This window comes from Aythya ferina (assembly GCF_964211825.1).
Source record: "Aythya ferina genome assembly, chromosome: 7".
Lineage (NCBI taxonomy): Eukaryota > Metazoa > Chordata > Aves > Anseriformes > Anatidae > Aythya > Aythya ferina.
This window is the reverse complement of record NC_140302.1, coordinates 23506686-23532836: the sequence shown is the minus strand read 5'-3', so window position 1 is coordinate 23532836 and position 26151 is coordinate 23506686. Positions and strand designations below refer to the sequence as shown.

General features: G+C 60.7%; 2 protein-coding genes across 2 annotated transcripts in view; one reads left to right on the top strand and one right to left on the bottom strand.

Annotated features, from left to right (window-relative positions):
• The first annotated feature begins 1522 nt into the window (after positions 1 to 1522).
• LOC311440138 (uncharacterized protein) lies at positions 1523 to 15053 on the top strand. Its single transcript, XM_084526619.1, has 2 exons — positions 1523 to 1748; positions 5420 to 15053. The coding sequence occupies exon 2, from the start codon at positions 5487 to 5489 to the stop codon at positions 9921 to 9923; it is 4437 nt and encodes a 1478-aa protein (XP_084382745.1). The 5' UTR covers positions 1523 to 1748; positions 5420 to 5486; the 3' UTR covers positions 9924 to 15053.
• Positions 15054 to 16998: 1945 nt separating this feature from the next.
• Positions 16999 to 26151, bottom strand: part of SLIT1 (slit guidance ligand 1) — a 43462-nt gene continuing 34309 nt past the window's right edge. Inside the window, exons 19-37 of the mRNA XM_084526614.1 lie at positions 25966 to 26109; positions 25608 to 25774; positions 24909 to 25041; positions 24229 to 24297; positions 23934 to 24005; positions 23653 to 23724; positions 23471 to 23542; positions 22622 to 22785; positions 22271 to 22395; positions 22018 to 22115; positions 21343 to 21482; positions 21094 to 21187; positions 20825 to 20962; positions 20307 to 20544; positions 20103 to 20233; positions 19857 to 20011; positions 19496 to 19784; positions 19147 to 19358; positions 16999 to 19065 (exon numbers count right to left, since the gene is read on the bottom strand). Coding sequence (XP_084382740.1) covers positions 18818 to 19065; positions 19147 to 19358; positions 19496 to 19784; positions 19857 to 20011; positions 20103 to 20233; positions 20307 to 20544; positions 20825 to 20962; positions 21094 to 21187; positions 21343 to 21482; positions 22018 to 22115; positions 22271 to 22395; positions 22622 to 22785; positions 23471 to 23542; positions 23653 to 23724; positions 23934 to 24005; positions 24229 to 24297; positions 24909 to 25041; positions 25608 to 25774; positions 25966 to 26109 — 2761 coding nt within the window. The 3' untranslated portion in view covers positions 16999 to 18817. The remainder of the gene's footprint in view (positions 19066 to 19146; positions 19359 to 19495; positions 19785 to 19856; positions 20012 to 20102; positions 20234 to 20306; positions 20545 to 20824; positions 20963 to 21093; positions 21188 to 21342; positions 21483 to 22017; positions 22116 to 22270; positions 22396 to 22621; positions 22786 to 23470; positions 23543 to 23652; positions 23725 to 23933; positions 24006 to 24228; positions 24298 to 24908; positions 25042 to 25607; positions 25775 to 25965; positions 26110 to 26151) is intronic.

Below are 26151 nucleotides of genomic sequence, written 5' to 3'. Positions count from 1 at the left end.
TATCACCAGTGATGATGAACTACTGCAGAATACGGTGGGATTAGTTACTTGGGAAAGCTGGGAGTGGAGGAAGCAATGACAGGAAAATAAAATTAGACTTATTTGAGTTTGTTTTTTTTTTTTTTTTTAATGTAAAACGAACTTTGCTTTGTTTGATTTTTATTTGGCTGCAGGTGGAGAGAAGGTTATTTTAAATGTTGAAATGCTTAAAAAAAAAAAAAAGACACTACTCTGAAGGGTTAAAAGTCTGAATCTGTAATGGAGGTCTGTTGTTTATCCAGTCAGTTGGCTTATTGTACAACCTGGATACACTGACGAATACGAATACGTGCAGCTGACAAAAACCCAACCAAACAAAACCCATCTATAACTTCTTACTTCCTGCTTTTCAGCTGAAGCGCAAGCTTTATAAATCCCCAAGCACGTCACCAAGGACAGCGTAAATTCAGGGGCCTTGAAAACTCCGCAGCGATATTTCCATAGTTATTTTGGCTGTGCTTTGCACAACTTAAGCTTTTAATTTAGAGAAGAAGAATGCTTTTCTCTTCGCTAGCTGTTGTGTGGAGCCTCGGCTCTTCCCGTGCTGCTTTTCTATTTTTTTTCCAGTGCAGCAAGAATTCCTGTAGCACCCGCAGAGGTGTGAAGGGACTCATTCATCTGTGTGGGGAGTGTTAGGTGCCAGGCATATTTCTGCTGATCGAAATACCGTCATTTAAACCGGTGCATCCAGTATCAGCCTTTAACTGGGGCTTTGAGGGGTGAGCTCCAGCAAACCCTGCTGCAGCGGCATGACGTGCTGCGCCCGGCCCCTGTGAGGGACGGCTGCATGGCAGAGCAGTGCCAGCAGAAGACAACACGTCTCCCCCTCCACCTTTCAAGGCACGAGGCCTTGGTGCAGCTCAGCGTGGCGATGGTTTGAGCAAAATGCTGTGACGGAGCAGGGGAGATGCAGCATGGGTTGCCATTCACCGCCCTGCCTTGGGATGCTGATTTGGGGCAGCCCCCTGGCTCGGTGTCGCTGCTCGAGGATGCAGTGCCATCCTCAGCGCCTTTCCCTGCTGGTGCTGGTGCTCCTGCCAGCTCTGCAGGGCTCAGCACTGAGCGAGCTGCTCTCAAGGGGCTGCTCCTCCTCAGCCATCCCTCCTAACGGCCTTCCCACCACAAGGGATGGAGCTCCCACCAAGGCAGCTGAACGCACTGTCTTGGGCATGGGGTCATACCAAAGGGGTATTTTGGAGTCCAGCTGATGGTGAGCATCGCTCACAAGTTCAGCTTCCTCCATAGTCACCCACGTTTCCCAGATCCCACATTTCCCACATTTCTCAGATCCCACATTTCCAGGCCCCCGCTGGTTTGGGGTGGTGCAAGGCTCGGCTGGCTGGCGCTGCGTCAGCTGTGTGACGGCAGGAGAGGGAGGGGAGAGGTCATCCCAGTAAAAACACTAAATTGGATTTTATAAGTTTATAGCTACGTTTTGTTTCTTTTACAGAACTATAATCCTGGTGCTTAGAGTGGTCTGAAAGGAACAGAAACACTTAGCCTTGAACTTTTGTTCTGCTGCTGCTTCTTGTGCCTCTGAGGTACAAAACATACCTGTAAACTTATAATCCATCAAACTGACGTTCAAGGGCTAAAAAAAGAAACCCAAAAAGGGCACAGGCTTCATGTTCAATAGTGAGAAACTTGGGGTGGGCAAACCAGAAGATTGCAGTTGGCAATTGACAGGTTTTCGGAGACCGGCGTTCCAGGTAGGTTGGTGTGAAACAGCTGCTTTCTTTCTCCCTCTCTTTCTCCCTCTTCCTCTCCTTCGTCCCCCCGAAAATACACTCTGGAATCACAGGCAGGGCACCCGCAGGGCTTTAAAAGGGAGAGGGGAGGAGAGGTAACCCCATGAGTGTGTCGGGAGCGCAGCAGGAGCTGGCCCCATAAGGGGGGCAGACCCGTTGGGCAGCGCAGGCTGAAATCCAGATGTCTTGGTGTCCCCCCGTCCTCCAGGGCTGCAAATCCCATACCTGCGTGTGCTGCAGGTGTCACGGCAGGCAAACCCGGCGCCCCGTCACCCACAGCCTTTGTGGGGAGCCCTGGGTGCCCCCCAGCAGGGGCTGGGGGAGGGCTGGCTTGCAGCTCCGCTACACAGAGGCGGCACAATGCAAACAGACGTACTGCAGCACGCAGCTATGCAAATAGCTTCAGAGCACAGCACGTTTTCCGAGCGTTAATTGCTGCACCGCGACGGTCGCGTAGCAACAGCCCCGTGTGTCTCTGTGACAGCTCCTGCCCCTTGATTCCTCTGACACCTCCGTGACAGGCAGGGAAGGAGCAGGGAGTGGGGCAGCCCTGGAAAAGCTGGGTCTGGGGGGTGGCTCGGGTGCTGGGATGCCCTTGGGACACCGAGGTGTGTCCTGCTGGTGATGGGAGACCAGGCAGCCGGGCTGAACCAGGCCGGTGTGGTGCAGCTCGAGTGGGAGCTCCCCTCACGACAGCCCGGTGTAGGCAGCGTGTGAGGCCAGTGGCTGCAAAGGGCAAGGCCTGCCACTTCACAGGCTCTGTGGGAAAAGCTGCAGACTGGGGTGCAATTTTTCTCCCACTTTCAAAGCACATCCCCATTTCCCATCCTCTGTGTTTCCCTGTTGGTCTTCGGTTCCCTCTGTGCCTCCATCAGCATGACTGAGGGGCTGATTGGGGCCTGGCGTGGCTCCTTGGGGAGGCACCTCAGGGCTGTGCTTGGTGTACCTCTGATACCCCAAAAAATAAGGCACCCACATAGGGACAGGCTGAGGAGGGAGCAGATGAGCTCAGGGTGAGGGATCCTGGTCCGCATTCGGGCCCAGTGAGACAAAAACAGAAAGCCCTGCAGGTAATGAGACTGCAGACCTGGCGAACGGTGTCGCTGAGGGCGAGATGGGTCTTCTAAGGACAAAGGGCATTGAGTCTTAATGGAGGCACCTCCTTTATCAAGCAGGAAAGATATTTATCTCTGTTTTTCAAATTTACAGCTTAACAAGCTGCATGTCTCTCAGATTAACTCCTTGGAGCACGGCAGGGCAATAGGGTGGCGGTGAGAGCAAGGGGGCAATGCAGGCTGAGGCCCTGGGATCGGGGAGCGCAGGTCCCCGCCGTGGTGTGAGCGGGATGCGGGTCTCCCCCAGCCCCACACACCTTGTCACCTTCTCTCCTGGGAGAAGGGACTCGATGTACAGACAGCAACCACTTCCCCGTCCTCCGGCATCCCTGCGAGGCGGCGGGGGGGCCGGGCAGGGCCGCACCTCGGCGGCCGCGGCTATAAATGCAGGCTGGCGGGGAAGATGGCTGCCACTCCCCGGAGCTGGGATTTGGGGCAGGTAAGGGGAAACCTGCCGCCATGCACCCGCGGGGGGAAGGAGCCGAGCGGCGACCTGCCTCCGAGCCCTTCCTCTTCGCCTTCCTGGTGGCGCGGGGAAAGTTTTATCTCCATTGTTATCCCGCGGGGCGAGGGGAGGAGCTGGGCTGTGCAGGCATCCTCTCTGGCACAACCCTTCCCATGCAGGGCTCTGGAGAGGGGCCGGGGTGTACCTGGGTGTTTTTATTTTAAATTCACCCCAGGCATTGTGAGCTGGCAGCGCCAGGCAGGAGCAGTTGTGGCGGCTCCAGCGGGCACGCTTGCCAGCTTGCAGCAGTGAAGGGAGCTGGCTTGTTGCTGACCCAGCACCACATTCAGGAGGTGCTGGAGCACGTTCGCCAAGCGTAATTTGCTTGGCCTTTCTGGGCGCTTTGGGGAAAACCCTGCCTAAGAGGCCTGAAGGGTAAAGCTTGAATTTGGGCAGACTGGAAAGCGCAGGGCTGGCTAGCAGATGCTCGGAGCAGGTTGTTGGCGACAGCCTGGCATTTCTGGGTGAAGAGGAGGCCAAGTGGCCATGCCCAGAGCCATCCACAGAAGCCTTCTCCTGGCCTTTGCTGAGTTTGGGAGCAGCCCCCAGGTTGCTGGAGGTGCCTCCAAGGCAGCGCCAGTCCCCAGCCAGCAGTGAGCCAGCACTGAGCAAGCAGCAGGGGAAGACCTCTCAAAGGCTGGTTCCAGCACAGAGGCTGCCACCTAGCATGGCCATCCCACGTCCCTGGCCTTCTCTCCTCCCTCTCTGTTGTCAGCCTCAGCCGGTCTCCAGCAGGGATGGCAGCCGACACGGCTGCCCACCTCCCGCTGGATTTTTGGCCGCCAGTGCTGGGCGAGATGTGCAGCCCGCCAGCCGTCCGCGGGAGCTGCAGCACCTCGCCAAAATCCTCCTTGAAATGCCACACAGTAGCTGGCAGGGGTGATTCACCAGCAGGGGTCAATGAGCCTTGTCAGCCTCCCTTCCTGTGTGTGGGAGCCGTGAGTCATCCCGGTGAGGGGAGCAGGGGGAACTGCTTCACTCCTCGGAGGGCAGCGAGGTGCAAAGTGCAGCTGTTAGTCCCAAACCGGGCTGGCAGAGGTCCCGCAGGGATGGGGAGGGAACTGCCTGTGCTGCTGCTGGGAATGGGCACGGTTTGGGGAGCAGAGCCTGGCGCTGCGCTCCTAATAAGTTTGTGCAAACACTGGGTAATTATCCCTTAACCTCTCCACCAAGAAGTCCTAATTGCCTGTGCCAAGCGGGTAAATGATAATCATCTTTTTAAAGAGGTAGCAAGAGGCAGCGATACTGTATCCAGCAGTGCTGTAGAGCTGCACTTTCTGGGTAACCACTGCAAGCTGCCAGTCAGACCCTCAGCTGCAGAGCAAGTTCATTAAATGGCAGCAAAGCAAAGGTCGGTGCAAATGGCAAGGCACTGCAGCACGGGAAGGTGCATTGCTGCATGCATGTCCTGCAGTCTGGGAACTCTCCAAATTTTGTTCTCTGATTACAGAGGAGGCTCAGGTCTGCTCAGCTTGCCACAGACTCTTCCTTCTGCTGCCTAGAAGGAAGCAGAATTTGCAGATGTAACAGCAGCTCAAGGTGTCTGGCTGCCCAGCTGGGCTGCTGCGCTGCTCCCACAGATCCTCGGTGTGCAGATGGAGCATGCAGATGCCTGCAGTTGTTCCAGTGCGCCCCAGAAGTGTTGGGCCTGTGCATGTTGCAAATCTGATCCTCACCAGGAAGTTCAGGTCTGCTCGGAGCGTGTCACATGGCGCCTACACACTAGTGCTGCCTAGGGAGCCCTCGGCAGAAGTGCAGTTACGGGTCTCGTAGCAGTGGGAGACGAATGGAAGTGCAGTTTGTGTCCTGCCAGCAGTGTGCATTCGTCTGTGTGTGTGTGCTGGGGTCCGAAGGGGTAGCTGCCAACCTCCTGACAACAGGGTGCTTGATCTCACCTGGAGATCAGGCGCATGGTACGCCTGGGTGGGAGGAGAAGGCTTGCTCTGGTTTTGCAGCATAAACTTCTGTTCCTGGGGACGTGTTACTGATTGCTTCTCTCTTTGTCTCTCTAGTGAGGATGCAGCAGAGACAATAGCAATAGACTCTAACAATCAGCCGAAGTCTCCACTGGAAAAGTTTATGGTCAGACTGTGTACACACCACCAGAAGCAATTCATTCGCGTGCTAAACGACATATACACTGAAGTACAACCGGACTCTGAAGGCCAGCAGTCGTCCGAATCCGAAAGCATGGAGGCCTCCACTTGTGGCTCTGGTTGTAGCCAGCGAAGCACTGAAAATCAGGATAAGGGTGCTACTTGTACTGAATCAAGGCCCCCTTCTTCCTCAGAGCCGGGACACTCGGGGTCTGATGGCTCCCTGCATGTCGCAGGACAAGCCCCGAAGCAGCCCACAGAGCTGAAATCCACGGACAGAGCGGAGAGCCCCAGCCCTGCTTTGAGAAGAGACTTCTCTGACCCTCCCGTTGCTCGGCTTCGTTCTGCCAGCCCAAAGGACAGCTCCACCCAAGGATACCTCAGCACGTTGAACTCTTCCTCCTTGAATTTCCATCACGCTGCAAAGAGCCTGGAAGGGCAGGTTGCTGGACACGAGCAAGAAGCCGGTGTCAGAAAGTGTGAGGACAATAAAGAGCAGATGGCAGGTAAGGCCCTAGTGGAAGGCTATATCTCTGTCAAAGTGGCGAATGTGAATGGCAGCGAGGACAGCTTAGACGGCTGTCTGGGCTCCCAGAAGAGCTCCTTCAGAGCTTTGCCAGAAGAGCCCTGGGATCCCGGCTTCGCAGTGAGCCCCCCTCGCCGAGCTGACAAGGAGAACACTTTGCAGTGCGGCTCGAAAGCATCTTTGCACCAGGACCTAGACGCGAAAGAACAAGACGCGAGACCAAAGCCAGAAAACCACCTGCACGCCGTGGCCAAGGGCAAGGCAGGCTGCCACCTGCACCCGGCCGACAAGGGCCCGCTCGACAAATCCAAAGAGGGCTGGCTGCCCGCCGGCACCGCGCCAGCCGCCCACCGGGCCCCCGGCGGGCACCCCCGCGCCAAGGCGGCCTCCCTCAGGTCCTCCCGCAAGAGCAAAAAGGCCTCGGGGCTGAGGATCAACGACTACGACAACCAGTGCGACGTGGTCTACATCAGCCAGCCCATCACCGAGTGCCACTTCGAGAGCCAGCGCTCGGTGTCGTCGCGCAGGACGGCGAGGAAGAGCACGCGGGGGTATTTCTTCAACGGGGAGTGCTGCGAGCTCCCGACCGTCCGCACCCTGGTGAAAAGCTCGCGGGCGGAGGAGCGGGGCGGCAGCCCGGCACTGCGAACAGAGGCGCTCGTAAGCACGAAGCCGGCTCTGGTGCTCTCAGGGGGTGGGTCGTCGGGGACGGGACGGGACGGGGAGAAAAGGGTTTCGCTCAGGCTCCTGGCCAAAGGAGCGCCGGCCAGCAGAGAGACGAAAGCGAGAGGCGACCTGGGCTGCGTCCAGCGGGAGCCGCGGGACATGCGGGTGCTGCGCTCGCGGGAAGCTGCCGTGGCCGTGCCCTTGTTCTCCCTCTCCGCTCCTCCCAGCCCGCAGAAGGAGGACAGCGTGGCTGGCTCGCCACCCCCAGGCTCCCCCCGCAGCGAAGGGGCCGGGGACACGGCCACCCCGGAGGCTGGCGTGGATTCCTCCGGGGACAGCGGCTCCAAAGACGGCGGTGCCGTGCAGGCTGCGAGCTTTGCTGCCCTTCCTGCTGCTGAAGCAGCCATCAGGGAGGAAGATTCCCCAAGCTCGGGCGTGCAAACTATTCCAGACCTCCCTGCCAGCCCAGAGCCGGGGTCTCCCCTGCAGCCCTCCGCTGCTCCGGACGCAGCACCCCTGGCCGATGCTGGCCTGAGGGACCCTGCTGAGCTTCCAGACGCTGGTGGTGCAGAGCCCTGCGGGGTACGTCCCACAGAGCCCTCCCCGCCCTCTCCAGACCTGCAGGCTCCCGAGCAGCCCCCTGCCACCGAGGGCGGGGATTGTCCCCCAGAGCTCCCTGCCGCCTTCCAGTGCATGGATGTGAACAAAAGTGTCGATGCTGAACCAGAAGCTGAATTGCTGGGCGTGTTGGGTGACAGCTCCCTCGAGGAAGAGGAGGCTGTGCCAGCCAGCGCAGCCCTCCCTGCGGTCTCAGAAGGGGAGGCAGTGCAGAACAACAGCCCGGCGGGTGAAAAAGAGCCTGCTGAAGGGGAAATGCTGCCTGAACCCGATGGCTTGGAAACAGCAGACAAAGACTCTGTCTCTTCCAAAGACAGCCTAGACAAGAAGCGAAAGAAAGGAAGGAGAACGCTCGTGGCGTCCGACCGGCGTCTCCGAAGCCAGCAGTCCCAGTCACCTGCCGAGGGCAGCGCTGAGGACGCTGGTTCTTCCAGCTCTGTGCAGCTTCCTTGCCTTCAGATCAAACTCTCCAAGAGTCCCAGCGCCAAGCGGTTCAAGAGAGAAGTGCAGCTGGACGGGGCAGCATCCGTGCACTTCCCAAACGACTGCTTCCATACCACACTGCTCAAAACCAGCGAGGGGCCGAGCACCGGCCAGGCTCCGGAGAGCATCACTGAGCAGCAGCCAGGTGAGGAGAACGGTGTCACTACCAGACAGACCTATAAGAGCATCTTAGCGAAAGAGACTGTGGCAGAGGGAGAAAATTCCTCTGAAGACGACCCCCCTGCTAAAGGTGGCCAGAGTCAACCAGGTGAATTGCTGGAGATGTGTGTCCAGGCTGACGCTGAGAAGACAAGCATCCTCCTCCCCGCAGAAAGCAGCGTGCCTGCAGACGATGCAGAGCAAGCAGAGGTGAAGCCAGGTGGTACCAGAGCAAAGGAGGAGGAGAGCTCTGACAGCGCCATGGACACGGGAAAGCTGGAGAGCTACGAGCCAGCGGCCAGCTCGCCTCCGTGTCCCAGCAGCAGGGCCAGTGGAAGCAAGCATCTTCCAGCGAAGGCTGCGAAGCCCAAAAAGTCAGCCCTGCAGTTTTATAACTTAAGACACACGCCCGCACCCACTGACACTGCAAAAAAGAGCACACCAGGGAAGGAGTCTATGCAAGCAATCCCCAAACCGCGGGACGAGTGCAGTTCAGGGAATGACGACTCCCTGGCGCTGGAGGACGCAGACCTGGCTGACAGCAAACCAAAGTTCATGGAGTGGTGTGCCGAAGAGGAGAACCAGGAGCTGATTGCCGAGTTCAATGCCCAGTACATGAAAGTTCAGAAGGGCTGGATTCAGCTGGAGAAGGAAGTGCAGCCAACCCCCAAGGTGAAGAACAAAGCCGACAAGCTGAAGGAGATTTGGAAAAGCAAGAAGAGGACACGGAAAAGTCGAGGGTCGCTGGAAGTTCAGAAGCTGTCTCCCGTCCAGATGCTGTTTATGAAGGCCTTCAAGCTGTCCGACATCTGCCAGTGGTTCCTGGAGACGACGGAGACCAGGTCTCTGGTGATCGTGAAGAAACTCAACACCCGTCTCCCGGGGGAGATCCCCCCCATCAAGGTCCCCATGCAGAAGTACTCCTCCTCCGGCCTCTACCCCAGCTCGCTGCAGGCCGAACGCTTGAAAAAACACCTCAAGAAATTCGCCGCCGCTACCCCGGCCCGCAACAACCTGAAGAACCAAAAGCTGTGGGCCAAAATCCGCGAGAACGCGGACAGAGCCGAGGCCGAAGAAGCCGTCGGGGCCGGCCAGCCGCCTCCCTCGGAAGCCGGCCCCGAGGAGGCGAGCCAGGACCGGAGCGTGGTGCCCACCCCCAGCCTGCCCACGCAGGCCAGCACCCGCATCCTGCGGAAATACTCCAACCTGCGGGGCAAGCTGCGGGCCCAGCACCGCGCCGCGAGGGCCGAGCGGAGGAGCGACGTCCCCGGGGAGCAGCCGGCCCTGGAGAGCAAGCCCAGCCGCAAGAGCGTGTGCATCAACCCGCTGATGTCTCCCAAGCTGGCCCTGCAGATCAAAGCTGACGCCTTCCCGGCTCGATCCCCAGCAATGGACGGAGCGGGGAAGGGGAGGAAAGGGAAGGGAAGGTGCCTGGAGGAGCCCTCGCCCCGGGCCGACCCACAGCTCAGCAGGAAGAAGAGGACGCTGAAGGAGAGCGGGGGCACCCAGGAGCGCTCTGGCTCCACCAGTAAGGACAAGCTGCCGGCCAAGAAGGCCGGTAAAATAAAACATTCGGAGGTCAGCGCCAAAGCCCCCGCCACCCGAAAGCAAGCCGCCGTGGAGAGGAGCAGCAAGCTTGCCAAGAAAATGTCTCTGAAAGAGAAGAGAGCCCCGAAAAGGCAGCTGGAGAAGGTGCGGCTCCCCGTGCGGAAGGGCAAGGAGAACACGAGCCGGCGGGCCGTGCTGCCCCCCGGCCACGAGGAGCTGGCCAAGTCCCCGCGGCAGAAGCCCCTCGGGGAATCCTCGACGCGGTCACAGAAGATGGCCAACAAGAAGCCCGGCGCTGGGAAAACCCTGACGAGGTCCATGAAGAAGATGCAGGAGAGCAGCGGGGCGCAGGGCAAGAGGAAGCTGCGGGCGAAAGTTGACTGTTCGCACAGCAAGCGCTCGCGCCTGGACACGAAATAGCGAAGAACCGGTAGCCATGTACAAAACTGTTGTATAGTAGTAACCCTTTACCATGCATTAACTAAAGCTGCTTTTATAAGCTGTAGCAAGCCTTTAAAAATCCGCAGTTACAGGATAACGCCCGTGATTTTAGGCATCAGGAGATGTGTCTCGGACAGAGAAGAGGTCAGCCTGTCTGTCTCTGCTGTTCAGAAGGAAGTTTCTGCAGTTTGAACGTTCCCTGGGTTTTTGACCTCGGAACCAGGCAGTTTTAGTTAAAAGTACAGTGCCTTATTTATCACTTTAAAAATAAAAATAAGAAGCTCGTCTGTGTGATTTGGAGGCTTGCGTTTTATACTTGAGGCACAAGCACTTGTACTGTAGCAGAAAGAAAACCACCTTTGTGCACATGAAGTAGCTTTCGGCAGCCTTTCGGTGCACGCAAACATTTCCCTTTCCTTCAGCGTCCTACTTCTGTCTGTCTTCTTAGTGGCATTTCAAGCAAAACCAAAACTCATTTTCCATCAGTGAGGGAGAGAAAGGTGAACCTGTCAGCCGTCGGTTCGTTCGTGGCAGCTGCTGGTGTCCCGTCCTGGTACCTGCAGACAAGCATTACCCACTGACTCTGCTGCTGGCCCCCGGCCCCGCTCCCCCCGCACAGCCGTGGGGCAGGGAGGTCCCGGTCACAGCGCGGTGGCAGGGGTGCTGCCCGGTCCCCGGGGCACACGGGGCGTGCTGGGCTGTATCCGTCTCCGTTTCTGCTGGCTTTGGCACAGGTTGGCCCCGCAGTGCCCTGCTGCTGGGCAGAAATCCTTCCCCATCAGCACCGTGCTGTGCTCGGGTTGGTTTCGTGGTCTCTAGCAGCGTGCTCGGTGCTCGGCTGAAGGCTGGACCTTGCTGCAGACCCACATCCTTGTGGTGCTGGTGCCCTGCAGAAGGGGAGCCCTGCCCCTGGCAGCACATCCACGTGCACCGGTTGCGCAGCGCCCTCCTAAGCCGGGATTCGCAGCCTTTGGAGCAGGGCTGAGGGAAAGGGCTGGCTTGAGTGTAGTCCTTCCTGTAGTTTGCCTTTCATCCTTGTAGGAACAAGGTGTGGTCGCTTCGCCCTTGCTCGTGTCTCGGGGCTGTGCGGCGTGGAGGTGCTCAGCCCGGCTGAGCCGGTCCCTGTCCTGCACACTCCTCGCTGGGCTCCTCTGCAAACCTGTGCAGCGGGTGTAGGAGCCAGCGGGGTGTCTGGCGTGGAGGAACAGGGTCACCCGTGCCCGGCACCTCGGGGAAAAGCTGGTTCACAATGCACAGTGCTCAGCAGCTGGGGCTGCTTCAGTTTTGATGGCTTTGCCTGCACCTTGCTGCTGCACAAGGTGTCTGCGTGAATCCCATCGTCAGCCTCCTGTGCAGAGAGCAGCAAGGCCCGAGGTGGCACCGCTGCAAGGGGCATTGCTTTTCACGTTTCACACTGCTCCCAAATCCTGTGGAAAGCAGCTAATTGTCTTCAAATCTTTCGTGGTACCCATGTAATACAGAGGACGGAGCGAGGCGTTGGAGATGCGCACGCCCTTTGCTGAGCACCCCGGGTCCCTTACAGGCGTTCCCTTCCCCCAGCGCTGGCACGCACGAGTCTGCTGCACGTTCTTCTCTTTCTATGAAATGGCTGATATAAAAAAAAAAAAAAGAAAATCCTTTACCTTTCCTTTGAATCATGAAAGAGTGAGTTAACTCTCCGAACAGTGATGAAGTGATTAAATCTAGCCTGTCAGTCCCTGTACAGATTAATACAAAGCTATCTATTACTTTAATTTTTACTGCATGGATTATGTATGTCAAACATTCCATCAGAAAAGGTTTAAAAGCGTTTCAGGAGAGGTGTGAGGCAGGAGGGCACTGCTGGCAGTCAGATGACTGCTCCGTACCTTTCCCACAGGTTCTCTCTCCCTCTCGCTTCTCTGCCTGCATCCGCATCTTCCTCTTCCTCCGCTGGGGCAGCTGCTGCACAGACCCGCGGCTCTGGCGTGCCTGAGCCCCCGTTCTCCCTCGGAATTTCCTCCCTCGCGTGCTGGATTTAATTTCTCACTGCCTTCCACTGGCACATGCGGGCGTCCTGCTCTCCATCGTCCGCGCTGCTGGGAGCAGGAGCCGCGCTAGGATGAGAGCTCCACAAAGCTGTCAGAGTGAGGTGGTGCTGGCCTGGCTTTGGTCACACTGGGCACCACGTAGGCATCGTGGTCGGAGCCCCAGCAGCTCGGCCCAGCTCTGGTGGCCTTGACCCAGCAGCTCTGCCCATCCCTGGGGATGTTGGAGGGCTCGGCAAGATGAGGCTTTCCCATTTGAAGGGTAACGCTCCCAAAATCTGTGCGAAGATGCTACTGAGTTGTAACAGGAGCTGGGCTGTGCCTAGGAGGTGTAAATCTGAATTTCTGTACCTCTTGCTGAGGAAACAGAGGTGTGTGATTTGTGTGTGTGTGCTGCACATCTTGGTTATGCTGGGGGCTGGGAGCAGCCTGGACCACACGGCACCTGGAGAGGTGGCAGGAGGCTGGCTCTTCCTTTTAATTTCAAAATTACGGCTTGTGACTTGAGGAAGGGGTGGGTGACGTGCAGCCATCGCCTGTGGCTGGGTTATTGCAGCCAGCACTGTGGCCGTGTCCCAGCCCAGGTTGAGGTGGGCACACCAGTGCTGTATCGCAAGCTCTCTGAATTGCAGGTTGGTGCAGTCGCTTGGGTTAGCAAGCCACAGATGCTCCCCATCTCTAGAAAAGCATCTTAAGGCTTCCTGCTCGGAGGAAACTCCAGCTCCGTGCCAGCCTGCCTTCCTTGCTGCCTCTGCCCTTGGAAGATGCCGTCCCCGGCCCTTCTTCGCCTCCTGTGCACGTTCTCGTGCTGACACCAGTTGTAGCTTCCAGGTCTTGCAGGCAGTGAGACTTGCTTTTAACACGCTTCGTGCCTGCTTCTGTGAGTGCTGTGTTTTGGGGCAGGAAGGAGTGATGCTTTAATTTCCTAACAGATCAAAGGGTCTGCGTGCGAGGCGGCCACCTGGCAGGCTGGCATTGCCTGGGTAGCTCCATTCTCTTCATCAGTGCTCAGACGTGAACTGTTGCTCCTTTTCTTCCCAACAGCCTTCCTCTTGCAGCCGGTTGCCCCTGGCCGTGGCTGAGGCCGTGCACTGCTGGTTTCTCTCCGTCCCGCGGTGAGGCACGCGGTGAGCAGCGCTGCTGAGGCATGGCCCCTGCCTTACAGCAGCGCCTTGCCAGTAAGTGCAGCTTTTACGCAACGAAATGGATGCACGGGGAGTTGCAGACGATCTTAATGAATGGAAGGAAGTGAGCAGTGTGATTTATTGCCTTATTTCACGCGGGCAGCCGCTGCGTCCTGGCTTGCTCAGGTGCAGAGCTGCCCGCGGGCACCGCCGCAGTGCCCTCCTCAGCCCCACGGCCTCACTGCGCTCCCGCTCCGTGCCACCCTGCTTGCTCCCTCATTCAGGAGGAGCCAAGTGCTGTTACCTCTGCTGCCCCTTTGGCTTCTGATCATGTTCTTGAAACTCTTTTCCATCCCAGCTCCTCAGTCCGTAGATCAGGAGCAGCATCTCTGTAGCCCTGCATCTCCACAGGCATCCTTGGTGTCCCTCTTCTGCCGGGTCCCCTCTTTCCTTTGCTCGGTCATCTTCTCCCTCACTGTGTCCTTGGCAGCTCTGGGTCTTCATGCTTCACGTGGCTGGGAGCTCTTCTCACGCGGCCTCCAGAAAGGGCTGGCCTGGCTAGGTTTGCTGTGCTGAGTCAAAATTTATTTACCAGGCATGTGTCCGTGATGCTCGAGGGCTGCATCCAGAGCAGCTCGAGCCCAGGACGGCTCCTTCCACCTGTTAGACGTCCAGCAGGGACATCCCTGCGGTCAGTTTCTCTGCTGTGGGGTGCGTGCTGTATATCCCAGATGTGCGGTGTTTGTATTCCTCACTAATGAGCTCATTTTCACACGGGTGCAGCGTGTGGCCGTGTTGCTCTGCAAGCGCTGCCGTGCTACGTGCTCGCAGCACACGTTCTCCCAGGAGCTACCTAGCAGAAGCTGACTCTTTCAAGCAAACTCTGCTGCGTCACTGGTCGTCCCCTTGGGCCAGGACAGCAAGGTGACCCCGTCCCCGTGGCGGGGAGCAGCTCAGCCTCCTGCCTGCGTGCAGCGAGCAGAGCACAGCCTGGCCCGCGTCCCAGCCGCTCGCCGGCACCTCCGCAAACCTCCGCCGGTGTTTCCAAAAGCTCTGCCAGCTCCCGGGAACCCCCCCGGGAACCGGAGAGGCAGTCTCAGAAGGACACGGATTTACTGCTGCCCTGCTCTTAAGACTTGCTAATGGACAGTTTCTCTCTCCATCTCGTGTTCTTGCAGCCTGGCAGCTGCAGTCCCGCTTCAAGGAGACTGAAAGCCGTGTGGTGGGAGGCAGCGGGGGGGGCTCTGCCCTTCCCATCGCCCGAGGCCACCAGCTCGGTCCCGGGGGTCCTGCAGCTCAGGTCCTGCCTTCGGAGGGTGCACGAGCGAGGCAGGGGCAGGCCGGTTTCCCCCCCCCAGGGAATGCCCTTGACGCTTTTCTTGTAGCTGTAGGTTTTTGAGCAAACCATGAGGGTATGGTTCCCCGGCATCGCGCGCGTCCCCCGTGTGTTGTAGCGTCCGTTCAGCCCATCCTTTAGCTCGGTGGTTGTGAAATGAATCCATCTGTTCTAAGATGTTCTCAGGAGTTCTTGTTTGTATTAAGATCACCCCTAGGCTTAGCGGAAATCACGGTCCCCGGCTCTCCTCGTCCCCTCCCTCCCCCTGGACCCCTCTCCGGTTCGAGAGCACTTCCACCCCTCCCCGGGGGCCGCGGGGGCAGCTGGCGGTTTTGATTCAGGGCACGTTGGCAGCTTCGGGGCGGCCGGAGACGTCGAGAGGCACCCGGGCGGCTTTCGCGGCGTTGGCTCGCCCGCCGGTCCCTCGGACCGCATTGCTAGCCAATGTTTTCTAAGTCTGTTTGTAAGAGTACCTAATTTTAAAATGAAATGTGAATATATATTATGTGTAGGTGCCATGTAAGATAGTGTTGTGCTAGGCGGCAGGATGCTAACCTACTTTTTAAGCTTTTGGGGCAGGAAAAAAAAAAAAAAAAAAAAAGCGTTTTTCTCTCACTTCTCACAGATCTAATATTGTAAATAGTTGTTTTTTTATATATATTTATTTCATGGGCTTTCCACAGGTTCTTGTTCTGACTGGTGTTGGTTGGCGGGGGGGTCTCCCAGCTTGTGCCGGGGGGCGCAGCTTGCCGCGACCAGAGGGCTGGCTTATGGCGGGGGGTGGGATGGGGGGGACGGGGTTTTTGGGGGGGAGAACGGGACGGTGGCGGTGTTGGGTTGGTTTTTGTGTCGCATCAGCGTTGAAGCATTAACTCTTCATCTCAGTTTTGATGATGTCAGAGCCGGCCGGAGGCCACGGGGAGGCGGCGAGCTGCCGTGGCCGGCCGGGAGGGCCGGGGGTCCCCGGGGCGGGGGGCACTGCAAGCAATAAGATTTGTAGTAATAATGTCTGCTTGGATGACCGGGGGGCTCGGGGAGGTTGTGGGGGTCTCTGATGGGCGAGACGGGGGTCTCGAGGAGTGAGAGGCAGCTGCCTGACCCCCGGAGCCCCCCGGACGGCCGGGGCAGAGCGGGCAGTTGCCGACAGCCGAGCCAGCTCCATCAGGCCTTTTGCCTGCCTGCTTGCCGTTCTGCAGTTTTTATTCTCCTTCTAGGGGGGTTGAGGTCGTTTGCGTGTTCGTTTTTTTCCCCCAAGTGTGCGTGGATTTTTTTCTTGCTGTTTTCTGTGTGTGTGTGTTTTGGTTTTCTAGCCCCGTTTGTCTGGGCGTGCGCCCTGGCTGCGCCCCGGCCCGTGAGCGGGGTCAGCCCCGTGTTTGTGGTGGCAGGTCCCTAATTTCGGGGGGCAGGGTGGGCTGTGCACTGGGCTCCTGGCCCTGCAGGGCTCCCACGAACCCCAAGCATCCTTCGCCCTTGGAACAGTTATGTGGAAAAAGAAAAAAAAAAAAAGAAAAAAAGAAAAAAAAAAGAGTAATAAAGTAAAATAAACCCCCCAACCCAGTGCGTTTTTTTCTCTTTAAGATACTCAGCGTTTAAATATTAGTTCCACCCCGATAGCAAACGTTTTTCCTTCACCTGTGTCTGCTTCCCTGGGAGAGTCTTGTCCCTCTGTTTGTCCCTGTATGAATTTTAGACACTGATCTGAAAAGTCCTCCTGTCCGGTACTGTATGTTTGAGCCTAACCAATGTGAACTTGACAGAACAGCGATGGGAGATGGCAGCTGGTGACTGCGCGGGGACCGCGTCCCCGTGCGCTGCGGGTATGGGGAAGTTCTGCGTCTTGCTCGGAGAAAATGAACTGTCTGCTGTGAATTATTGGTTGGAAATGTTGAGAGGGGTTTCCATTAGATAATGTTTACATACCTCACCTGACGAACCTTTGAAAGTGTATATATAAAAAAAAAAATAAAATAAAATTATATTAAGTTGCTTTAAATCAATATGTATAGCTATAAGAGCTGGGTCATTTGAACTTTGACTATGTATCAACTCTCTAAATGTTGACATTTTGTGAACTCTGTGCTCCTGTCTTTTATTTCAGACTAGACTATCGAGGAAGCTGTGTTCTTGTTACAGGTAAAAGGTCCCTGACTCAGATTTGAACTCCTCAAGGACTCCCACCACCTTGTTTTCTTTTATTCCTCCATTGTTGATATTCACCCTATGAGCTTTCTAAAGGTCCGTATTTTATTGCAGCTTATTAAACGTTTCTTTGATATCAAAGTCGCTTTGCTGTGATAACTGGGCGAAGGAGCGGGGCGGCGTGCTCCGGCTCGCCACGAGCAGTGCGAGCCCCTGGCGCCTGCCTGGTGGCACAGCCGTGTGCTGCGGGGCTGGGTGTTTGTACAAACAACCCCGGCTGTCCCCAGAGAAGGGGGACAGCCCCAAAACTGGGATCAGGGCTGCTCCAGGAGCTGCAGGGCCCCATTGTGCCTGTGCTGTCCCCACGCCGTGCCACCGCCTCGCGTGCCCGGCCCTTGGTGCCCCCCCGAAAGATGAGGCCGGGGCTCTGAATGAATCAATGTCATGTTCACGTGGAAGACAACATAGACAATACCGAACATCTCCTAAAACAATACAGCCTCTGCCAGCGAAAGGATGCTCAGCGCCGCCCTCCCCAGCCTAGTACAAACCAGCGTCTTCAACAGTGACACACACAAACCCCACGGGCCAAACAAAGCCACCGTCATTTTCCTGCCCAGTAGCATCTGTAAACAAAAAGAAAACAGCATTTGTTGACCCCGAACATATAAAAATACTATAACAAAATGAAATACAAATATATATTAGAATCTGTAAGTATTCTGTATAAAGAGATACTTTAGCGGTTAGCTTACAGCAAGAACAAAAACACAACACAACCAAGCCCCGGCAGGGCCACGGGCAAAATGAGAGGCGCCCCGGCTCCGCCGTGCAGCAGAGGGGTGCTGGTGGCAGCGCTGTCCCCGCAGGGCTCGTCCTGGAGGCCAGCGGTGAGCGGGGACGGCGACGGCACCCATCAGCCGGCTGCACCCCGTGCGGATCCGAGGCCAAGGCGCTGGTGTGATGCGGTGGAGAGAATCGGGGCTGCAGCCCTGGGAGGGGTTGGTCCTCCTGGGTGATGCGGTGATGTCCTGCCGTGGAGGTGTGTGGGGTCCCAGGTCGGGCTTGCATCATCCTTGGTCCCCGCGGCCGTAGAAGCAAGGCTGCTGCAGAGGTTGGGGTGTGCGCGGTGCCCCTGGTGCCGTGCCAACCCAGCGTGTCCTCCGGCACCACTGGCTTCAGCAGCTCCCACCTGAGTCCTGGTGGGACCTGTGCCAGCAGCTGGGGCACCTCCAGGCTTACCACGGCCTCAGGCACCTTCAGCATCCATAAGGCTCGGGCCCTGGCAATCAGCATCACAAACCTGTGTGCCAGCAGCCTCCGAAGGGACGTCCACCAAAGGTCCCCCCGGCACTAAGGGCGCAGTGCTGGCCTGGCTCACAGCCTGCCCCAGCAGGTAGGGCTGGGGATGTGGGGTAGGGGCAGCACCTCCTCCCCCTAAACACAGAGCAGCAGGGAGAGGGTCCCGGTGCCCTGTGCCCCCCCAGTGTGCATGGGGCAGGGTGTCAGTGCGCACCAGGCACTGCACAGCGGGGCCAGGACCCCCATGGGTGTCTGCACCCTGCTGCCCGTGCCCCTGCTCAGTGCTCCTGGGTCCATCCTGTTTGTGTCCCCAGTGCTACTGAGCCACCCACCCCCAGGCACCGCAGGGTGTCTGCCTGTCCCTAGGGGCTGCTACTGTGGAGTTGGGGTCATTTGGAGCACCCTGGGCTCCAGCACCCCAGCCCTAGTGCCATGGAGGGCTGCTGGGACCCAGGGGTGCTGGCTGTGGTGCACGGGCCCCCTGCCAGCCCTGTCTTGCCGTGGCTCACGACGCTCTGCAGCACCAGGTCCAGCACAAAGTGTTGGAAAGCCCCCAGCTGGACACAAGGGACTGGGCTGCTCGGGGGGACACGCAGAGGGGACACGTGCTCCTCTCCGTAGGGGAACAGGCAGCGACAAGGGGAGATCAGGCACAGCAGAGCAACCGGGCACAGCTCCCACTTGTGTAGCTGCAGTTCTTAAAAAATTCTCTATCTACACATTTGTTTTGTTTGTGTTTTTTTTTTTTTTCTTTTTTCTTTTTTTTTCCAACCCTCTAGATGCAACACATCTACCCTCCTCTGGGCCCGCCAGGTTGGCCGGGCTCCTCCAAGAAACACGGACGGGGCTGCGGAAACGTCCTGGCCCGTGGCCGCGGGGCAAAGCAAGGTCCTGGCGCCGGGGGCTCCCCGCCGGCCCCCCCGGTGTCCGCAGCAGCCCCGGCGCTCACAGGCACTGGCTGCAGCCGCACTTGCTGGGCTTCTCCACCTCCTCCACGAAGGTCGCGCCGTTGCTGCACTCGAAGGCGTATTTTCGGCGCCGCGGCCGCAGCCCGGTGCAGCAGCCGGCACCGGCGTCACCGCCGCAGGCACCCCGGCACTGCACCCAGGCCACCGGCCGCGTGGTCTGGCAGATGGCGTAGCCCCGCTGCACCTGGTGGTAGTCCCGCACCGGCTCCCCCCGGCACTCCAGCTCTGCAGGACAGCGGGACTCAGCGGGGTCTCAGGGGGTCCCCCCGGCACCCCCACCCTGGTGCCCGCTGCCCCACCACCTACCTTGGTCGCACAGGGTCCCGGTGTAGCCGCTGTGGCACTCGCAGGTGGGTTGTCCCCCCGGGGCGAGGCGGCAGCGGCCGTGGCGGCAGGGCAGGAGGCGGCAGGGGTCGGGCGGCGCGGCGGGCTGGTTGCACAGGGCGCCCTGGTAGCCCTGGTGGCACTGGCAGCTGTAGGAGAGGGCGTCGAGGGGCAGGCACTGCCCATGCACACACCTGCGGGCACCCACAGCCATCAGGTGCCTGCTGCGTGGCACCGAGACGCACGGCACGGTGGCACCGGCACGGGTATGGCACGGCACGGGTGTGACACGGCACGGCCAAAGGGCAGCCGGCAGGGTGGGGGCACTCACTTGTGCCCCTGGCAGGGGCCGCCATGGGGCTGGTCGCAGTGGGGCCCGTCCCAGCCGGGCTCGCAGTGGCAGACGGGGCCGTGCGCGCCGGCGGGCTGGCAGATGCCGTGCAGGCAGTAGAGCTTGCGGCAGGGCTCGCAGCCCGGCACCACGCCGGGCGTCATCCGCGTCTTGGTGAAGTCCTGCAGCTCGTTGTTGATGTAGAGGTTGCGGATGCAGCCGTGGAAGCTGGTGCCGTTGAGGAGCTGCCAGAGGCGGAAGGCGGCCGAGTTGACGTCCACGGGCATCCCTGGGGAAAGCGGGGCTGTCACCGTGTGCCCGGCCACCCCCTGCCACCCGCCCTGCCCCGCCGACCCCGTACCTCCCACGTAGAGCGGGGCCTCGCTGTTCAGCGTGTAGTGCTTGCCCGAGTTGTCCATGGTCATGGGGCTGCCGCCGTCGATGGAGAGGTTCACCATCTGGTCGAAGGTCACCAGCTCCACGGTGTGGAACTGCCCGTCGTTGATGGTCTCGGCGCTGGCAGGAGGGCTGTGTCACCCCTGTCCCCCCCGGTGTGGCACCGTGCCCGTGCAACGGGGTCAGGGCTGTGGGGATCAGGGGCCGGTACCTGTATATGGCCGAGCTGGGGTGGGTGCCAGGGTCGTAGCTGACCCTGACGTGGCCCTGGTACAGCTCCACGGCCATGTGGTCGCTGTCGCCGTTGTACAGCAGGATGCCGTTGCCCTCAGCCGTGGAGACCTGGGGGTGGGAGAGGTGGGACCCCGCGCCCCGGAGCTTCCCCCCAACACCCTGCGCAGCCCCACGCCCTCACCTGCAGGGTGATGTTGGCCCGGGGCCAGTCCTGCAGGTCGGTGAACTGCAGGTACGTGTCGCGGTCCACGAAGTTGACGCTCAGCAGCTTCTCGCACTTGGGGCCGCCGAAGCCGGGCAGGCACTGGCAGAGGGCGCGGGCGCCCCGCTCCACGCAGGCGGCCCCGTTCTGGCACTCGGCTCGCTCGCAGGGGCCGGGCTGGCCGGCGGCACGGGGCGGCATCTCGCACAGCTGCCCGCTGCGGGGCCGAGGGCGCGCTGGGCACGGGGCTGGGAAGGCTCCCTCCCCGGCACACCCCACCCCACGGGGTGCTGGCACCACCTCGGGGTCCCCCCCCTGCCCTGCCAGCAGCACCAGGGGGACGTGAAGGTGCCAAGCCCTGCCCTGGGGTCCCTGCTGGGGACCACACCATGGGGACGAGGATGGCCTCTCCCCCTACGCTGCAGGGCTGGCTGGCTGTGGTGGCCAGGGCTGGTCCCTCCTGCGCGGTGACACCCCCGTTACCCCCCCGGCGGTACCTGTAGCCCTCGGTGCAGAGGCAGGAGTAGCCGTTCACCTCGTCCACGCAGCGGGCGTTGTTCTGGCACCGGTGGTCCTGGCAGTCGTCGAAGTCCTCGCTGCAGTTGCTCCCCACGTAGCCGGGCGCACACTCGCACCTGGGGCAGGACGGGGATCACAGCAGCCCCAACCCTACTGAGACTCCCTAGCATCCCTCCCCGGTGCCTCCCACCACCCTGCAAGCTGCAGCCCCCCCCCAAAATAAACCCTGATGCAGGCCAGGGCTCACCTGGGCCCCTGGCTGGTGGAGATGCACGTGGAGCCGTGCTGGCAGGGGCTGAGCTCGGCTGAGCAGAAATTGGGTGGCTGCTCGCAGAAATCCCCTGTGGGGCAGAAAGGGGGTGCCGGGGGGTACCCAGATGGGTCCCCACACAGCTCCAGGCCTCGGGGGACAGCCTCAGACCCCAGAAAAACACCGGGCACGTCCCGCTGATGGGATGGCGAGGCCGTGGGGCCAGCTGGCTCCCTCACCAGTTACCTGTGTAGTGGGCAGGGCACAGGCAGGTGTAGTTGGTGGCCCCGGGCACGCAGGAGCCCCCGTTCTCACAGCTGTGCTCCTTGCAGGGGTCACTGATGGTGTGGCAGCTCGGGCCCTCAAAACCCGCTGCACACAGGCACCTACAAGGCAGAAACCAGCATTTTTGGGGGTGATCCCCCCAAAACCACCAGCACATGACCTTGGCACAGAGCACACGTGCGCATAGGGGCTCCAGGGAGCAGGGCCCCGCGTACCCCTGCCCTGCAGCTGCCTGGGGAGCAGCACGGTGCAGCCTGGCCGGGCGCTCAGTGAGGATGCTGAGTTGCCAAGACAACGGGCTGAGAGAGGCCATTTAGCACGGGAGGCCAGGAGGCTGCACGGCCCTCCTCCACCTGCAGCCCAGTGGCTATTTTCAGCTGCTAATTGTGCCCCAGTTCCCAGAAAAGCCTCAAGCATTCGGGGTAGCAAGGGTTAGGCAGGGGCATGGCTGCGGGACCAGGGCCGCATCCTGCCCTGTGCCACGGCTGCAACCAGTGCCCGGCAGAGGGACAGAGGTGCTGGGTCTCCAGGAGCGATGTCCCAGAGGAAGGAAGCACCTCGCATGTCCCTGGGCTGCTGGAGCTCCATGCCGCTGCCCCAACACCCAAATTTCAAGGCTCCCCATTCAGCACTCACCTGAACCCAGCTCCTTGCCCCTCCTGGGGCTGGCAGGTGCCGCCGTTGGCGCAGGGTTTGGAGGAGCAGCTGTCGAGAGCCACCTCGCAGTCCCTGCCCTGGGGACGGAGGGAGCGGTGGGAGCGAGGAGGGGGCCGTGGCACCGCGCCCTGTCCCCCCCCGGCTGCTGCAGGCGTGCAGAGCCCCCATGCTGTGACCCCACACGGCGCAGGGACGTGTCCCCCCCCAGCTGGGGACCCCAGGGCCATGCTACCTTGTAGCCGGCGGGGCAGGCGCAGCGGTAGGAGCCGAGCGGGTCGTTGTGGCAGGTGCCCTGGTTCTGGCAGGGGCTGGAGAGGCAGGGGTTGCACTTGGCCTGGATGCTCAGGGCTGGGGGCCCTGCGGGGAGGGAAGCGGGGATGTGGCCGTGCTTGTCGGTCACCAGGGATTTGCCCCCAGCAAGGGGACAGAAGCAGCCCTATCGGATGAAATCCTCCACGCGCCGGTGTCCCTCGTGCCCACGGCGCATCGCTGCCGTGCACGGAGCAGGAGGCAGCCCGGCTCGCCCACGGAGGGCACGGATGGACAGACAGACAGACAGACAGACAGCCCAGATGCTGCTCACCCTGGCACTCAAACTTCTTGGCGGGGGTGGTGAGCAGCAGCTTCCCTTCCATGTCGGGGGGCCCTGCGCAGCGGGCGATGCCCGGCTCCTTGTACCCGGTCTTGACCCAGCTGGAGAGCCAGCGCAGGTTGCAGCTGCAGTACAGGGGGTTGGCCCCGATGGCTCTGCAGGGGAAGCAAGGGCAAAGCTGGGGGCCCCGAGGCCTGCGGTGCCTCCCCCCCAGCCCACGTCCCCGCTCCTGGTGCTAAAACACCCTGAGCCCCCATCCCGCTGCAGGGAAGGGCACTTTGTCTGCCACGCCTGGAAAATGCAGGGGGAAATCTCCCAGCGCTGCAGCACGGGCATGCAGTGGGGGCAGAGAAGCAGGGCGGGCGTGAGGCGGTGGGGACGGCGCACGCTGTGCTCAGGAGAGGTGCCAGGCCTTGAGGAGGCAGCAGCGGCACGAGCCGGCGGCAGCGGGGCTGTGCAGGGCTGTGGCTGCCGGCGGACGGCGAGGAGGAGGGAAAGGCAGAGGGGAAGGGGTGGCGAGGGCAGGGGGTCTTCCTGAGGGCACCCCAGGCACTGAGATGCTCTCAGCACCTGCAGGAGCAGCTCCTGCAATCTGGAGCAGGACCAGCTGCTGGCACAGAGAGCGGCAAACACATTGCCACGGCACAGCAGATGTGGCACGAGCACACCTGGACCAGGGCTCTCAGTGCGGGGAGGGCTGGCACAGCGCTGGTACGCCCTGTGAATGCTGCCCCCAGCACCAGCCCAAGGGGAAAGGGAAGCAGCACGACCCCTAGACAGCCCTTTTGCAGGTCTCCCAAGCCTGCGTTCAGCCCTCTGCCCGGAGCAGGAGATACTCACAGGTGGGACAGGGAGGTGACGTCCGCGAAGATGCCCTCGGGGAGGCTGGAGATGTCGTTGCCGTGGAGAGACCTGCGGAGAGCAGGGGGCCCCGTGATCCCAGCGCCTCCGGGTCCCCTGCGAGGGACAGGGGGACGTGGGGACAGCGTGGGGCGGCGAGCAGGGCTGGGGCAGGCACTTACAGCAGGCGCAGGGAGCGCAGCCCCTCGAAGGCCAGCGGCGGGATGCACTGCAGGGAGTTGTAGCTCAGGATCCTGCGCAAGGGAAGGAGGAGGCCACACAGCACGGCGGGCACCACGAGAAGCCGCTGCGAGCTGCAGGCCAGCCACCCCACGTCCTGCCCCCCGGCACCCCCGGCAGCTCGGCCACCCCTTTATCCAGGTGGAGGGGGAGAGCCTGGTGTCTCCCAGCACTTTTGGGGTCCCCTGGGGACATCCCCCCGCAGCCCGGGGAGCGCACTTACAGGGTGGTGAGCTGGCTCATGTTGGTGAAGGAGGAGTTGCTGAGGGAGCTGATCCTGTTGTTGCTCAGGTCGCTGCAAAACACAGAGCCCAGGGGCTGGGGCCAGCCCTGCCTCGTCCCCGCCGGCTGCCCACCCACCCGCACGGCTCCGATGTCTGTAGGGTGCTGGGGTGCCCCCAGCCAGCCGTGTCCCCGTGTGGTGGGCAGAGCACAGGGTCCCCGCGCACATCCCTGCCCTGCTGGGGGTGGCACGGCATGGGGACAGCCTGCTGGGGCTCCTGCCCCTGGCTACTTACACAAGCTGCAGGTACTTGAAGGTGGAGAGCTGCCCCGGCACCTGGGTGAACTGGTTTCCATCCAGGTAGCTGTAGGGAGGAGGGAAGCACCTTGGGGTGGCCGAGGAGCACCCTCTGCCCTCCCACTTCTGCGCCGAGCCCCCCACGGGCTTTGGGCTGCAGGAGTAACCCCAGCATCACCTCCCTCCCTGCACCCACGGGGATCTCAGGACCCTCCCAGCTGCCGGGGAGCCGGGACGCACACACATTTGCACATCCACGGGCCCCACACGGGGGTCCCCGGGGGCAGCTCCCCGGCAGTGTGTGTGAGGCAGACATGTGCTGCCTTTACGCACCCGCAGCCGGCGTGGGCGGCCGCAACCACTCGCAAGGCAAGTGCGAGAGAGGAGGATGTGGGGAGAGGAGGGGGGTGCGAGACGGAGCAGGGGTGTGAGGGGGTGCCATGCATATGCATGTGCACAGCCCGTGCACGGGGCAGGCTGCTGGGGACCCTGCGCTGTGACAGCAGCCCTTGCACACCAGCCCTGGGGGCTCTGAGGCTGCAGAGGGCTCAGCCCCGTGCTGGGGTAGCACTTGGCACGGTCCCTTTGCCCCCAGGCAGGACAGGGGTGCACCCCGACCCCAGAAACCCTGCAGCAGAGTGGTGGAGGGTGAAGGGAGCCCCTCGACGCGGCACTCACAGCTCCGTGACGTTCTTGGGGATGCCCCTGGGCAGGGCCTTGAGGTGCTTGTTGCTGCAGCGGACCACGGTGTCGAGGCAGGTGCACTCCTGAGGGCACTGGGGCCGCGGGATGCAGCTCGTCTCCTCCTGACCTGCACAGGACACAAGGGCCACAGTGTCACCAGGGCACGGCGCGGCACCCTGCAGGCACCCCGCGAGGCTGGGCTGGGTGCCTGGCACCTGCAGCACCCGCACCCATCATCTCCCCTCGCCCCAGAGCAAGGGTGCAGCACCGGGGTGCATGCAGTCCTGCTCCTGCACCCGAACTGGGATGGGTGTGTACAGGCAGCTCAAGGCTGCCCTGATTTTTGCCATTTTCAGGCAAAATTGCAGCCACAGAGACTGCAGAGAGAAGGGCAAGCAGCAGCCCCAGGACAGCCCTGTATCTAACCCCGCCAGGCAAGGCACAGGATGCAACCCTTCAGGCTGTGACGAGTTGGAGGAGGATGATTCGTTTGTAAATATTCTCCAGAGGGCTGAAAAGCTGGTCTCATTTTTCTTTAAAAAGGATTTTTTCTCTCGACACGCAAATTCCCTGCCCAGCTCCGGGGCATCGTTAGGGGAGGGCACTGAGGGGCGGGGGGCCCCCAGCTCGCCATGGGGTCTGGTGGCTGGCATGGGACTGGGGACGGCGCTGGGGCGGGGGGCTGTGAGTTACCTTCCTCACACCTGAAGTCGGGGAAGGCCACGTCCTGCAGCGGGATCTGCCGGAGGAAGTCGGGGTTTTGGCACCGCGGGTTCCCCGTCACGATCTTCCTCTTGCGCAGCCAGTCCCCCAGCCAGGCCAGCTGGCAGTTGCAGTTGAAGGGGTTGGCGAGCAGGTTCCTGCACATGGGATGGAGCCGGGGGGGCACAGCCTGAGACCTGGGGCAGCCCCCCAGGTCTGCTGCACCCCCTGCGCCCCCGGTGTGACAGGGAGAGCCGAGGGGCCGGGACTCCCATCCGCCTCCACCTCCCACCAAGCGGTCTGTGAGCACCCCTGGGGAGGGGGCAGCACCCCGGGGCCCCCGACGTACAGCGTGGAGAGGGACTGCAGCGTGTCGAAGGCGCCGGGCGCGATGGTGCTGATCTGGTTGTCGTACAGCGAGAGCAGGCGCACGTTGCGCAGCCCCGTGAAGCTGTCGTTGTGGATGCAGCTGATGCGGTTGTTCCTCAGCATCCTGCGGGGGATCAGGGCACCTAATAACCGTGCCCGGGCTGTG

Bases quoted from the DNA above. Each gene is read 5' to 3' on its own strand.
- LOC311440138 (XM_084526619.1), top strand. From the start codon at position 5,487: ATGGTCAGACTGTGTACACACCACCAGAAGCAATTCATTCGCGTGCTA.